The sequence below is a fragment of the Haplochromis burtoni genome, unplaced genomic scaffold (genome assembly GCF_018398535.1).
Source record: "Haplochromis burtoni strain Fernald_Lab_line unplaced genomic scaffold, NCSU_Asbu1 Contig_116, whole genome shotgun sequence".
Lineage (NCBI taxonomy): Eukaryota > Metazoa > Chordata > Actinopteri > Cichliformes > Cichlidae > Haplochromis > Haplochromis burtoni.
Window position 1 is genome coordinate 1,557,141 of NW_024582477.1, and position 14,973 is coordinate 1,572,113.

Consider the following 14,973-nt stretch of genomic DNA (forward strand, 5'->3'; position numbering starts at 1 on the left):
CAGGCAAGAAATGAGAGAGAGAGAGAGACGGAGGCAAGCAGGCTGGGCGAGGGAGGGAGGGGAAAAAGTCCTCGCAGTGCACGCAGGAGAGCACGTGCAGCACTGAATGTGGGAATGTTTAGATATCTCCTCAAACGGCTCCACATGGGAAAAAAGGAAAAGTCATCCTCTATGCTTTGACTGCAGCCGGCTGGAGCAAAGGGGTTGGCCTCAGTTTGACATAAGCAAACACTCGCAGGGTTTCACACACACACTGACACACACATACATATATGATTAGAGATCCCATCCCCCCCCCCCCCCCCCCCCGCCAGCACACACACACCACACACACACACATGCAAACGCACACACTTTCGTACTTCTGCACATTGCTGTATTATTAATTGTTGCCGATGTCTTGGCAACCCAGCAGGTGCGGAAAAGGAGGCTACTGACTGGTGCGTGTGAATCACATGTGCACATGCACCAGTCACCTGGATTTTAAAGCCTAGTCTGTACCAGCAGCAGCAAGAGGAATAGGAGGGGGGGGGGATTACAGCATATATCAGGAATTTTCCAGTTAATGATGTGCGGATGTGGTAGCACTGGGGAGAGAGAGCCACTGACTGTGCTGTCTTTGTTTTGTGTGCCGAGGGCCCCGTGCTGCATTCCTGTACGCTGTGCATACTTTGGCAGCAGTCTCACTGCCCCTCGTTTTACTGTATACAGTTTGTGTGCTGCTCTTGCACTTTTCTTTTTTGTGCCCCTGTAGTTCTCTCGCGCTCTCTCAGTCCATCCCACAGGCGTCTCTGTCTCCATGAACCTTTTCTCCCCCCCACCTCATTTTTCTTTTAAATCTTCTCCTTTATTTTCTTTCCTGGTTTGGGCAGAGCGATTATCGGAGGCTGTGAAATTTTTTTTTTCTTCTTTTTTTGCAGAACAAAAAAAAGGGAGCGAGAGGAAAAGTGAAGGAGGAATTAAATAATTGTGTTTACAAGATGGCTGACTGCTGACGTTTCTCTGGAGACACAATGCTGTTTAATGCTTATTATTATGACATCCGCTCTGCTTCACCCAAATGTTGCCCAGCCCACATACACCGGAGTCTTTAAGTCTTTATACGTTTTCCTCTGAGGTTCTCTTAGGAAGACTTCAACTTGTTGTGGATTGTTTTCAGGAATGTGCTCAAGCCTAAGTGCACTCCTCTCTATTCCGGTTGATTCAGCAACTGAAAATATCGACTTTCGACAATTCTGCTCTTTTTGAGTGTGTGTGTGTGTGTGTGTGTGTGTGTGTGTGTGTGTGTGTGTGTGTGTGTGTGTGTGTGTGTGTGGAGGGCGTGTATCACTGTGCAGTGGTGCTCTTTCATCCTAGGCTTCCTCAGTGACAGGGAATGTAAACATGGGCCCCGAGCCAAGCGCCATCAGCCTCCTCGCCTCTGGCGCTGCAGCCCCTTATGACATCAGGTCACGGTGACTGACAGGAAGACGTCTGGAGATTTGAAGAAGAATGGGATGAGGAATGAAGCATATGGTCTCCAATAGTTCAAAAAAACGTTCTGCTCACCTAAAAGAATGACTGACTCTGGTTATTACAGTGTAGGTCCTGTTTTTCTAGCCGAGCTATAGTGTTTATTGCTTATTTTGTTACTTTGTGCAACCGCAGCCAATATTTGTGATTCTAACGACATTGGCAAAGAGGCGAGCGTAGGTTTCACACGTGTTTAACAAAAGTGCAGACCCTGCACAATATTCTGGCAGACTTTTGGAACATACTTTTAAAGACATCCTTCAGCTCAGCGATATTGTGACGTGTGGTATGAGCAGCTTCCATTAGGGGAAATCACCGCATCTCTTTTTGGATTAAGATTGAGATTGCCCCGCACCCAATTTCAAGCCATTCTGCAGTAGATTTACTTCAGATAAGAGTTGCTGTTGTTTACCAAAAAGTCACTTTGACCTTATTTTGAAAGCTACCTTGATAAATTTCGGATTGAATTTTCGGCACCGTGATGGCGTGGGGGGTGATGGCCTGTCCCAGAGTTCATTGTTCATAATTGTTACTCAGATGTTATATATTTCTGATTCGATGGAAAGTTGCCATTTCGAAATGTTGCTTCAGTTAACTGGTAAACACACGGACTAATCACTGACAACAAAGATGCACTAATCTGGGAAAAATAAAGCCCAGGCTGTAATAAACTGACTTATCCCTTAAACATCAAACACATGCTGCAGATGACTTGCATGCATTTGCAGTTACACACTCTAGCACAAGAAGGTTCTTGGCACTGAAGCATACTCATCCAAGCTAAAGCAGGTGCTCTCTAAGTCGCATGCAAATACTCACACATAGCTCAAACCAAATGCCCCTACTCCCAACCCCACCCTTGCTCACGTGCATGCACCTTATTGTCATACAAGCCCCCCCCGTACATGCAGCATGCACTGGCAGCACTGGAACGGATGTTGCAAGGCGGACGGGCTTGGAGGTCTGACCTAGGAGGTCTGGAGGTCCTCGGGGGTAGGAGAAGCCATTTCCTCCCTGATGAGGAGCCGGGAGGAAAGAGCAGCAGGCAGGGCTGAGGACGATGGTCTCAGCAGAAAGGAATTCCGAGAATGTTGTCCTTTAATCTGGAGTCAGCCTCGTGCACTCACTACATCTCTCTCTCTCGCTGTGTTGCTCTTAGCTTGCTCTGTCTTTTTTCTCATTTGGCTTTATCTGACCACCTCCTGGGTTTTCTGTTTCCGTGCCATAGGCGAAGAAGGGTTTCAGATGGACGCAGGCAGATTGAAAATGCAAAACGACCGACCCATTTTTTTGACTTTTCGTTATACTGCGTGCATGAGTTTGTGTGTGTTCATGTAGCCCGTGCAGAAAAAGGAGAGCAGGAGTGTATAATGAGGGTATTTGTGAAGCAGAACAGAGAATAAGAAGGGTGAGAAAGCGAGACTAAGGAAGGAGGAATGCAAACGTGGTCGGAAGAAGATTGCGGGGGGGGGGGCAAAAGGGAACATTACAAGTGTGGAATGTCCTTTTTTCATTTTGTAGCAGACACATGTTGTTATAATCATCTCTGTGAAAACAGTTATTTAGTTGTGTGTTTAGGCCTCGACTCAAAGCATTGTAGGGATGAGTTGTTGTTTTTTATTTCTTTCAAGGGGTTGGATGCAACAGGCTTGAGCATTCCATGCATAGTGTCAAACTGTGTGTGATCTAAACCCACTCATGCACACAGTAGGTTCTCCAACTTAAGTCTGGGCTGTACTGCATTTTAGACACATGTGTTTTATAGACTTACAGAAACAGAGAAATGGGCTTTTTTTATAGAGATGAGGGAGGATGTATGGAGAAAAGGGAGCTGGTGCTCTAAACACTATCTAGTGCAAAGAATATGGATGAAAATGATCTATAAATATGTTTTTAAATATGTGACTTGTTTATGTCTTGAGCAGGAATAAATTTAAGTGTCAAAGATGGAGTAAGGGAAATTGGAAAGTACTGAAAAATCATCTGCTTTTGGTTTTAGTTTCCTTTATGATGACCATTGACAAAAAACACAAATCTAGAATAAATGCTGGCTTATCCTTCAGTGCAGGCATGCAAGGCCATAAATACACGGCTACAAAAATGGTTTAGTATTTTGCAAGTGGCTGGGGTGTAATTTCATATTTGAAATAAAGCTTAATACAGCTATCTTCCGGTGTGTCTGCAAGTGCATGCATGTGTTATGTATATGCCTTAATCTGCAGTTGTGGCTGGGTTTTCGAATAACTGCATTTCACTGAGGCGGATATACCCCGAGCTCTAGGTCTGTGGTTCTTCCTAGAAGGCTTTGTGAGAGTGTGAGTTTGTGTGCATGTGTGCGTGCGTGCATACGTGTATATTGGAGTCCTGACTTTTGACTTTGCAGGGTGACAAATCCATGCAATAGACTGAGGTCATATGCATTTGAGCCTGCAACTGCAAGCGTAAGAGGAAGACGTGGAGCGGGCCATTTGTCGGTTAAGCATCTATCCATGTTTAAAAATGGCGACCTGCATTTAAACGTCTCATGGCAATATCTCCATAGGCGCCAGATGCAGATATGCTGTAACTGAAGATTGAGCTCAGTACTTTGCTGCAAACTTAAAATCTCTTTTAAAAAATAAAAAAATTCCAACAAAAATGTAGCAATGCTGTGTTGAGTCCTGTCCTTGATTAAAATGAAAGTATGTAGCCCGGCTCTATGGGAAGCTGTGCGACTTCCATTCATGATTTTCTTTGAGGTTTCACTGTTCTAAAATTCGTCAATGACCCTAACACTTAGTGTGCTCACTTGGCAGATGCGTGTCTCATTTCTGGTCACGTGACTCGCCCGACGGATCTCAGCCAACTAGCCTCAACTTCCGCCCTATTTCCACTGAAGCAGGAAGTAGAGATGAGAAAGTATCACACATCTGCAAAATGCGGCCCCCGGCTCTATTAATAGTCTCATTCACTTTAGAAAAAATGCGGCTCAGGTTTTTATTCCTCTTATCAATCTCACTTGTCGGCTTGGAGATTTGCTCACTTGCTCAGTTCACCTCACATATCCAGGACAACTTCTCGTGCCACTGTCATATATAAAGTGATTTCCGTGGAATTCCTATTCCATGGCCGGATGACCTGGTAATTGATTGGCCTAGAATATTTATTTAGGCTGCCAGTAATGTATTTAAATCCAGTTGTACACTACCTGCGACTCCTGACGCAGCACTGCACAAGGAAACCCCTACACATGTGTTCTGCAGACCTTTGCACACCCTTATCTTCGTAGTTGTGTATGTGCACCCGATGGCATTGTCACATATGTAGAGCAAACTGTAATCTGGGCTACCTGTGTTTGTTTGTGTTTGTGCTATTGTTGGTCCCTTTAGCTACCACCCCCGGCCCTCCCTGCTGTGGAGAAGACATAACAGAGAAAGAAGTTTAAATATTGAAGTGAAACCGAGTGCTTGAAAACAATGAAAACTGTCCTCTGCAGCCACTGTTGCTGCTTATAATGCATGCATTTTTAATCTTGAACGTGCTTTGATTACATTTCCACAATCCTTCTTTTCTGTGCAGGTGAAGATCTATGCAAATAGACACCAGCCCAGCAACCATAAACCCTTTAGTCACTGCAGTACTTTAAACTAATACTGTCTGATTGCTTGTAGCATGTTTTGTGGAGTTTTTGGATGTAATTTAGGCTAGTTGGCAATCAACTGAAAGCCCACCTGGGACTTATGAGGATTTCATTAGCTTTCCAGTAATAAACCCTCATCATCCAAATCAGAGTCTGTGAAAGTGTCACCTGGTTGCTGTGAGTGTCTGAAAGTTTTAGAGCAGTTTCAGAGGTTTTTGAAAAATACTGAAAGCAAAGTGTGGAGCATCAGACCCAACATGAGTTTCCTTTCACCACAATCCTGCAAGTCAGAAACACACAAGCAACTTGTGCCGGTCACATAAACAATGACCCAGTTCATTCACTAATAGTTTATATTTAACTGCGTACTTCTTTTGAAGATCATTCCTCTCAAATTACCTATTCAAGCATATTTTAAGACTGAATAAGATCTTATAAGAAAAGGGGGAGAATCCAATGATTGTTCCTTCATACTTGTGCAGAGCCAGCCAAGTCTATAAATATATCTACGTGACAGTGCATCCTCTTTGCTTACATACATTCGTCCCTGACTTGAAGATCCAGATAAGCAGCCTGCAGTGCCTGGAGGGGGAACTGCAGCCAAAAGCTGTAGGAAAAATCTGGAGTTTAGGAAAGCACCTGGAACCCGTCCACTCTCTTACTAGGGGTCACTGAGTTTTGTCTGGAGGCTTTCCCTACTGTAGCTGTTAACAATGCTGCTGCTTTCCTGCAGGCTCATGGCTCCACACACACAAACTGCGAGGTCCCAGGGAGAGTTACAGGGACAAATTTGGAAAACATGCTTAGTTTGAAGTAGCACAAAATGGCTGCTGTTGATGCTTCAGGTGGATGTAGGGTAGTCTGATAAAAGACAGGAAGTGTTCTTTTTTTCCTCTCTCTCTCTATTTTGACAGGAAGGAGGGGTAGAGCGGGGCGGTTGATATCAGTTAATCACCCCCTTTTCATTTCCCATGCACATGTTGTCTGCCAGGTTTGAGACATGTATTGTGCGTCTTTGTAATAGGTGCTCCTCTGTACTGACGTTCACGCTGCAATTGTAAATAAAAGTACAGTTCTGAGTTTCCCCGGTGGATTGATGTGGAAAGATTGTGTGAAGTGGGTACACCAGAATGGGAACAGGGAGGCCTGTCCTGCCAGATATGATTTCATGTCTTACGTAAGCTCAAGATGGGGGCAGAGAAGCATTAACCCTGTGCATTAGTGACTTGTGTGTCTTTGTGTGTATTTTGTGCAGTAAAACCTGACGGGTTTTCTGCTGTGTTACAGGTGGTGACGCTGTGGTACAGAGCCCCAGAAGTGCTGCTCCAGTCAAGCTACGCTACACCGGTGGACCTGTGGAGTGTCGGCTGCATCTTCGCTGAGATGTTCAGGAGAAGGTGAGGCCTATGGGCAAAGCTATCTGGGCTTTATACTTGTTTAAATCTGGACTGACTTTGAACTTCAGTTAAAGTCTCTAAGCATTTCTCATATTCCTTTGTTTCTTCCACTAATGTTGATTCTGGTACTTTTACTGTTGAGCAGTGTACCATACAATAAACATAATGTGGAAGGATTCTGTCGAAGTTTTCACAAATGCTTCCCGAGTCACATGATCACATTTCATTCAGAGGTTTAGTGTTGACGCACCTTGGCGGTAAAGTCTAAACACATGTTAGACTTTGGTCTTCAAATTCAGACTCTTTGTGAGCGTCATGTTGTCTTGATTGTTTTCACTGGTATCTTTTTTTAATAGCACTTTGCTGGGTCTTACTAACCACATCACCTATTTGCACACACATCTGTGCAACACCTTATTCAATGCACTGTAAGTCTTTATCTGTGATATACACACTTAGGCTAACGGTTATATAAGAGACAATTTGGGATTCGGGGCTGTGCTTAAGGCCATGTAGACCTTATAGATGACCCGCTTTCCTGTTGCCAAGATGTGATGTTGCATGGTATAGAGACTTCTAGCCACTATATTGGGTATACCTGCTTAATTTCTTGTTTATACGAATTAGCCGATCACATAGCAGCGAATCGGTGCTTTTAGACGTGTTGACACGGTCAAGACGACCAGATCAACATGTCCAATCTGAAAGCAGATGAGCTTTAATAACAGAAGACCACCTATTCAGCCAAAAAAAGGAAACTGAGGCTATAGTTTACACAAGTTCACCAAGTTTAAACCACAGATAATTGGAAAAATGTTGCTCGATCTGATGAGTCTCTATTTCTGCTGCAGCATTCGGATGTTAGCGTCATAATTTGGGGTGAACATGAAAGCATAAATCCATCCTGCCTAGTATCAAAGGTTTAGTCTGCTGGTTATGGTGTGATGGTGTGTGGGATATTTTTGTGCCATTTAAAATTATGCTCAATGCCAAATAAGTATGGTTGAAATGCCACAGCCTACCTGAATATTATGACCACAGACCACAGAGTACCCATCTTCTGATGGCAGATAAAGTGCTATGTTACAAAGCTCATATCGTCATAACAATGATTTCACTGTACTCAAATGGCCTCCATAGACACCAGATATCAATCCAATGCAGCATTTTGGCATGTGGTGCAGCGGAAGATTAACCTCGTGTGTGTGCAGCCGACAAATCTGCACCAACTGAATGACTCCGTAATGTCAACGTGGAGCAAAAACTTTGAGGAATTTTTAGAGCCACTTGTTGAATCTGTGCCACAAGCAATTAAGGCATTTCTGAAGGGAAAAGGGTGTCCAACCCAAGACTAATGAAGTTTTATTTCTGTTCCAACAAACTCTTGATAGCTATTGTAATTTCTCTTATTTGGGTTACGCCAAAGCAGTGTGGAAGGGAAAATACCCACCAAAGTCCCTTTACTGTGTTGTTAAGTAATGATTGAGTAATGATGACATTCCTCAGTGAGCACAGCACTTTAACCGAATCACTTGGGGAGGTTACAGACATGAGAAGTGATATGGGGCACTGGAACCAAGTCATTGTGTCATTAATATTAAATACTCCTTCATACTTGTTTACAATAAAATCTGATAACTGAGTCACGGAGGCAAAAAAAAAAAAAGTCTCTGTAGCCCCCCTCATAAATTATCTGACTGTTCATTTTATCATACAAGTTGCAGTAATAGTAAGAATTAAATAATATAATAGACACATTTTTGGGGCAGTATAAGACATCAAAACGTCTTCTTTACTGGTGGGTTGACCACATTTACAGTTTAAAAAAAATAAATTCAAAAATCCAGTTATTATCTGTGACCCAAGTTTGATTTTTACCCCTTGTGTCAATACTCATAAAAATGTTCCCATGTAAACAGATGAAAAAGCTTTAAGTTTTCTTTGACTGTTGTATTTACGATCGCTCACAAAGGAGCAGCTCGACGAAGAGGGCCACGGGCGTCCTTTGTATCATTGCTCTAATTTTACTTGAAAAACACGAACTGAAATCACTCGTCACAATCGGTTATTTGGGAGTTTCTTACTGTAGTCATCTTTTCCTCAAATGACACCTGTCAGATGCGTTATGAGCAGCGAGGAATCACATTTCGGTTGGCTTATCAAGCCATTACAGTAACACTGCTGTCTGCTGTGGTTGCAGCATGCAAGTCTAGATTCTACTTCTACTTCTACTTGGTGTAGGTATTTGTCAGTTTGTGGTCTAACGAACTTCATGCTGGCGAGCCAAGCTAATAACGGACAGTTTTCACCCAAAAAAAAAAAAAGAGTTACAACTGCCTGTTTTTGGTCTTTTGAAAGAAAGAAAAGACGGGGGCAAAAAGATGCAGTTTTATCCTCGTCAAATTAAGACGACGTTGATTTAATGTTTTTAAGGTGCTATAGTATGTATAAAATGTATGCTTTAATTGAGAGTAGAGAGGCCGCGCCAGGCTGAAGTGGTGTGTTCTACAGTAGATAATAACAGTCTTTCTGAGGTAGGGCTAAGTGCCAAGAGAAGCAGCCCTGCTTCCTTCCCCAAACGACTCCTTACCCCAGCATGCAAGGCCGCACACAGCAACCCACGCTCTGTACTTGGGACCTGATGGGAATGTATAGGTTCCTCTATCAAAAGGTTACCCAAGGCTAACATCTAGTCGTGCTGCACAAAAACACGCAGAGGCACTTTCGGAGTATCTTGTTGACAAATGGTGCCGTGATGAAACTTGATCTAAGAGTTGTTTGATCAAGTTTTGCCGGCTATTTAAATCTTGGCAGGTGACCGTATTTTAATGATGCTTTACAAGTTTTCACGCATAGGACAAAAAGATGGGTCTTTTGGGACTGTGAGAGACTGCTTTGATACTTAGTTTTCTAATTAGGATTTAGGTTTCATTCTCTTAGTTTGCAACATTTAAATCGAGACCACTTCACAGTATAGCTTCTCTTCGAACTTACGTTCCCACGTCATTTGACATCTTTCAAACTTTTTTCAAATTTCCTTATTTTCCTGTTGTTCATATATTTATCAAAAAACAAAGCGCATACACACGCCATACGTGCACTTTCATAATGATGTGTAATCGTGAAACATGGCCAAAGTTTCATGAGGTCAGCGTATGCAGAGGTTTCGGTGAGAGCAGAGATCCCTTGTATGGTCATCTGAATGACACAGCTGTGGTCACAGAAGTCCCCCTCTGCTGTCAAAAGTTTCTCATAGTCGGCCTTGAAGGGTGGGGGAACGGAGACCGGTGATGAATTAAAGGGGGCCACAGTCCAAAAATAAGCAGGATTATTTCATACTCCGAATCATGCAAAGCAGGTGAAGCATTTACAGGTTTTCAGTTTGTGCCGCCAGGTATAAAACGTTATCCTCGTCATTGGCGTTCAGAAATTGTGTCTGTGCACCGCATTTCAAATATTTTCAGCAGTTTATGGGTGAATTTCGAATAAGATTTGGAGGTAATGTATTCACAGTCATGCTCGTAACTACTTCATTCAATGTCAGTGATGTATGGTACTTTCCATACTTGTGGCAAGGTCAAGCTGGAATTTTGTATTGAAGGTCAGGCTTTAAATGAAGAGAACAAAGCAAAGTTTATTTCCCATCAATGCGTCTTTTACAGTCGTGAAAAAACTGATCTTGATCTGTAATCAAACACTTTTAAGTCAAATAGTAGAAACAATGTGTGCTTAATCTGTGTACAAAAGGTCTGTCCTTGTGTTATATGGTGCTCATTTAAAAGCACAGACTGGTTCTGTCTGCAGCCCTGATCAGAGTGAGCAGTTGAATGCAGTACATCTCCTCGCACCCTGACACAATAAACTTTGAAGTGTGTTTGTTTGTGTAGTTCATTTTCAAAATCTGGCATCTGCCCAACTTTGCTTTAAGGTAGAAGGTAAGGCAAAGCTCTTTGATGGCCACAAACACGCGCACGAACACGCACTTCTCTGCTCAGTCTCAGCGGGTGATTAAGATGGCTTTTAAAAGGCCACCTGTCAGAGATTAAAGGGCACCTGGGAGAAGAGAAAGAAAGCAAGATATTGAGAGAAAGCAGTGTTTGTTAGTTTTGCAGTTATATTGAAATTGAGATTAGAAATGCTGACAGCTCACGGGCACAAAAGCAGACCTCTATGCTCACAATTAAGCTGTTTTTCAGAATAATTGTTTACCACTTTTAAAGGAGATCTGTTATGCTCATTGCTAGCTTCACATTTTTATTCCTTGCTCCACTAGAGAAAATCTTTGCATGATTGAAAGTCAAATTTGTCTTATACTAGAACTTGTTGGAGCCCCCTTCATTCGTCCATCAGCCTTTAAGTAAGCTTTCTTCTGATTGGGTGCCCCTCGGAAACAGATAGTTGGTCAGGTAAAGCGACTGCTCAGAACCAGAGTTGTGACGACATAAAGAGCTCTGACATCATAGAATCAAGAGTAGTAAAAAAGATTAGCTGAAGCATTTTGAGCTGTTAACCCTGATCTTTTGGTTTATACTCACCACTGTGAGCATCTACACTGCAGGACTAAACCGTCTGTACATATATGATAGAAAACAAAGGAAAAATAATTGGTCCTGTTTTCTGTCGCTTACTTCGATTTTGTTTGGTTTGCAAGATGTCGGGTTGGACTTTGCATTATTGTAGCATCTTCACTTTGCAATATCAGAGGAAAACTCCAACAATCAACCTCTATGAGCAAGCACCTAGAGAAAGTGGCAAGGAAAAACTCCCTTTTAACAGGAAGAAACCTCCAACACAAACTGTCTCAGAGAGGGCCAGCCATCTGACTCGACTGGCTAAGATGCCCTGTGGAAGAACACCAGAGATTCATAACTAATGATTTAAATGCAGAGTAGTTTATAAGCACAGAGTGAAAAAGGCTGAGTGAAGAAGAAACAGTCAGTTCATAGGTTAGATGTAATTTTGAAAGTAAGCCTAAAACCCCCCACGAGCAGCCATGACCCCCATTTTTGGCACACCATGTCACGTCTCGGGCCAGAAACATGTGAAGTCTTTCTTTGAGTCATGAGACTTCAAAGGTTTCATGACTCATAAGCACATTCTTCTTCACTTTCACCACCAAACATGCTATTAGAGTACATGGTCATTAAAAGTGTTTTTAATGACTATGTACTGTAGTGAGAATAGTTGCTCTCAAAGGAATTTGAGCAAATATTATACAAGTCTGCATCTGCATGGCTGGGATGGTGTTGGGTGAGTCACAGTTCGAATGAATTTTGGAGAGAGCTTGTGCTTGTTGACATTCCCCTAACCAAAAAGGTTGAACGCGGTTCGTTAATGGCCCGGGAGAGGCCCCACATCCGTGTTGACTTTCTCACAGTTTGGAACTCGATTGATAAATTCTCAAAAGCACACCCTTGCATACAGCGCGGGATACCCTGCGTGAAAAGTCCGCAGTCCAACACACACACACCTCATTTCTTTCCAGCTCCCACTTAGATAGTTCGAGACGCTCACGTGTAAACATGCGAATTCACACGCGCATTCCAGAGGTTCTCTCAAAGGAATGTGGGACCACGCCGTGCTGGCACTAAAGGATGCGTGACTCAGCTGCTTGTCCCGACTCGGTCTCGGCCTTTTCACTGCAGCCACTTGTGTGGCGTTGTGCATGGGCATTGGGATTTGTACGTGCAAATCTCAGGGTGGGAAACGATGCCAGAGCGCGAGCACTCGCACTCAGCTGCTGACTGTGTGTGCATGCCAGTGGCCAGCTCTGTGTGAATCCAGTTATCCCCCTTCAACAAACCAACAAACCACTCCAGGTTTAAAAATGGACCTCTCGGAATTATCAGCCCTACTTGTTTTGGCATGATAACTTTGCTGTAGGTGATTTTTTTTTTTCTCTTTTTTTTCGTTTGCAACAGTCAGAAACTGGTTTGGTCTGATCTTACATGCCTTTCAAAGTTCTCAGTGCGGTGCCTTGCCCTAAAAGACCTGCATATGCAATCATTTTTGAGACATCCGTTACTCAAGGACACCATTTCTGAACACTGGAAAGAAACTAAGATCTTAATTCCACTTCCAAGCTTAAGCCTGTGACAGGGAGTCTGCTGTCACAGTAAAAATGTGCCAAACACCTTTTGTGTGACTAATATCCCCAGTGTCTCCACTGTAGGAAAGTGTGGGTGTAAGCTATGCAAAGCTTCCTGCAAGTGGGAAAGCACAAGGAGCACATGGTGGCTAAACCAGTCTCTGTTGAGTTCAGTTAAGTGGGGTGCACTTGAGGTGTACTAAGGCCTGGATACAAAATGCAGACAGGCATGCATAAAGGCGCATCTATATGATACCACCCTGGCACTACATTGACATCTGCTGGTGAGCAAACACAGTAAAGAAGTGGAATGTATTTTTAAAAAAGAAACAGAGAGAGAGCTGTTTCCCCTTCTGAGCCTTGTGTGTTCGTTTTGTGAGGAACACTTAGAAATATTAATCTCGTTTAGCCTAAAAGTGGTGGTGTGTGCAATGTTAAACAAGTCCCCTCTTGTGACAACAGGACCTCCTTATTTCCCCTCAGAGGAACTTTGACAGGAAGCTCCAGCTCCTATACCTCTTTCTCTGTTAGGATAATCCAACTTTTCTTTCAAACGCCTTTTCCTCCCAATTTCCTCCACGCATTCAGTCAGCAAGAGCAAAAGCAGACATTCGCACTCTCTCTCACACACACACACACACACACACACGGGATAAAAAGGCTTTTTCTGTCCCGTGTGGCGACTGCCAGGCTTGTGCTGATGATGACTACTGGAATCTGAGCTGATCCCATGCCAAGCACGGGCACCCGAAGACTGCCCAAAGCCACAGGAACCACCAGCAGCCCTGCTGCCGCTCTCCTCCCTCCTTTCATCCCCCGTTTCCTTCCCTCCCCATCCTCAGCAGCACCACCAACACTGCTCCACAATCCCTGTTCCCTGGGATGGAGCTGCGAGCGTGTGGCTACTTCAAAACGTTCACATCGGAGTCCCACATTCCTCGAGCCAAAAGCTTATATGTTAGGGCTGTTGGTCTTACAGCGTACCATGGGAAAATGACTCCTATCTAAAGCAGGTTACAAAAGAGAGAACCGAATCTTTACATTTTACTTTTTCTGCATTTCTGGGTTTTGTTTTGTTTTTGCAACAAAATATGTAGAAACTAAACTAACCTTTTTTATAATTTCTGTTTTCTAGGCCGCTGTTTAGAGGAAACTCGGATGTTGATCAGCTTGGAAAGATTTTTGAGTAAGTAATGACTACTCTTGTTTTCCATTTCTCCTCAGGCTCGGTTATATTTTCTTTCAACTCAGTGGAATTTTGGAAGATTCAGTCAAACCTTTGCCTAAACATTAAGGGCAGAACATGCACTCATCTACTGTTTTTCTAATTAATGAAAAACCCATCAGATGAACCCACACTGCTTTTCTGGGGTGCATGTATTCGTGCCCCCCCAGTCTTTACCAACACTCATGGATAATCCTTAAAAATGCTCTGAACTGGAATTAAGTGGTGAATGCTTCCCATTGCCGATGATGAAGACACTGATGATCTGTATGATTCCACAGTGTTGTTGGGGTACCCTCGGCAGAAGACTGGCCCCAGGAAGTAGCCCTGCCACAGAGTGCCTTCACACCCCGGCCCCCGAAACCAATAGAAGACCTAGTTCCAGACATGGACGAGCAGGGACGGGCCTTGTTAATGGTTTGTAGTGTAACTCTCATGTGTGTCCCCAAAAGATTGCATGGAAAATGTTTTTAAAGCTGTCACTTGCTCATCACTGTCACCTTTATGGCATCGTGCACATTTATTTATGTGCCAAAGCGCTACGAGGAGCTAAGCTAACAAAACAACTTCTGTCAGTAACCTTGACGACCTTGTACCATTTTATTGGTGTTTTTTTTTTATTTTTATACATTTTATATCTTCTAACTCCTTGTTTTTTCTGAACATGGAGCCTGAAATCCTTATGTGTGGAAAATAAATGCATGAAGCAAAGCGCTTACTTCACCATCGAGCAGATTTATACCCAACTTGTAGTTCGGCTTGTTTATAAAAGCACAAATATAATCGATCATTCATCAGGATTATTGCATTTTGGAGCATCGATTTAGATTTTAAAACGGCGTGGGAACCGAGCTGCACGCAATATTTTATTCAACCTAGAAATGTAAACAAGCATCTATACTTGGTGGTCTCTCATTATCTTCTTTTCCTCTCCCTCCCCGCAGCAATTCTTCACCTTCAACCCGTCCAGGAGAATATCGGCCTTCACTGCGTTAAGTCACCCCTACTTTCAAAGCGTGGACAGCCACAGCAGAAGTGTGTACGCAGCCCAGCCCATCCCCAGCAACAAGTCCACAATGGAGGAGAGGAGTGCCTGAAAGTCCTCTTTTTTTCCCCTTTAACCGCCCCCCCC

The 14,973-nt window shown here is 43.3% G+C and overlaps 1 protein-coding gene across 2 annotated transcripts in view; it reads left to right on the top strand.

Annotated features, from left to right (window-relative positions):
• Positions 1-14,973, top strand: part of cdk6 (cyclin-dependent kinase 6) — a 39,524-nt gene that overhangs the window by 21,454 nt on the left and 3,097 nt on the right. For both annotated transcript variants that reach the window (XM_042223651.1, XM_005928562.3), the window contains 4 exons: positions 6,419-6,528; positions 13,752-13,802; positions 14,123-14,258; positions 14,786-14,966. In XM_042223651.1, the coding sequence (XP_042079585.1) occupies positions 6,419-6,528; positions 13,752-13,802; positions 14,123-14,258; positions 14,786-14,938 (450 nt within the window). In that variant the 3' untranslated portion in view covers positions 14,939-14,966. The remainder of the gene's footprint in view (positions 1-6,418; positions 6,529-13,751; positions 13,803-14,122; positions 14,259-14,785; positions 14,967-14,973) is intronic.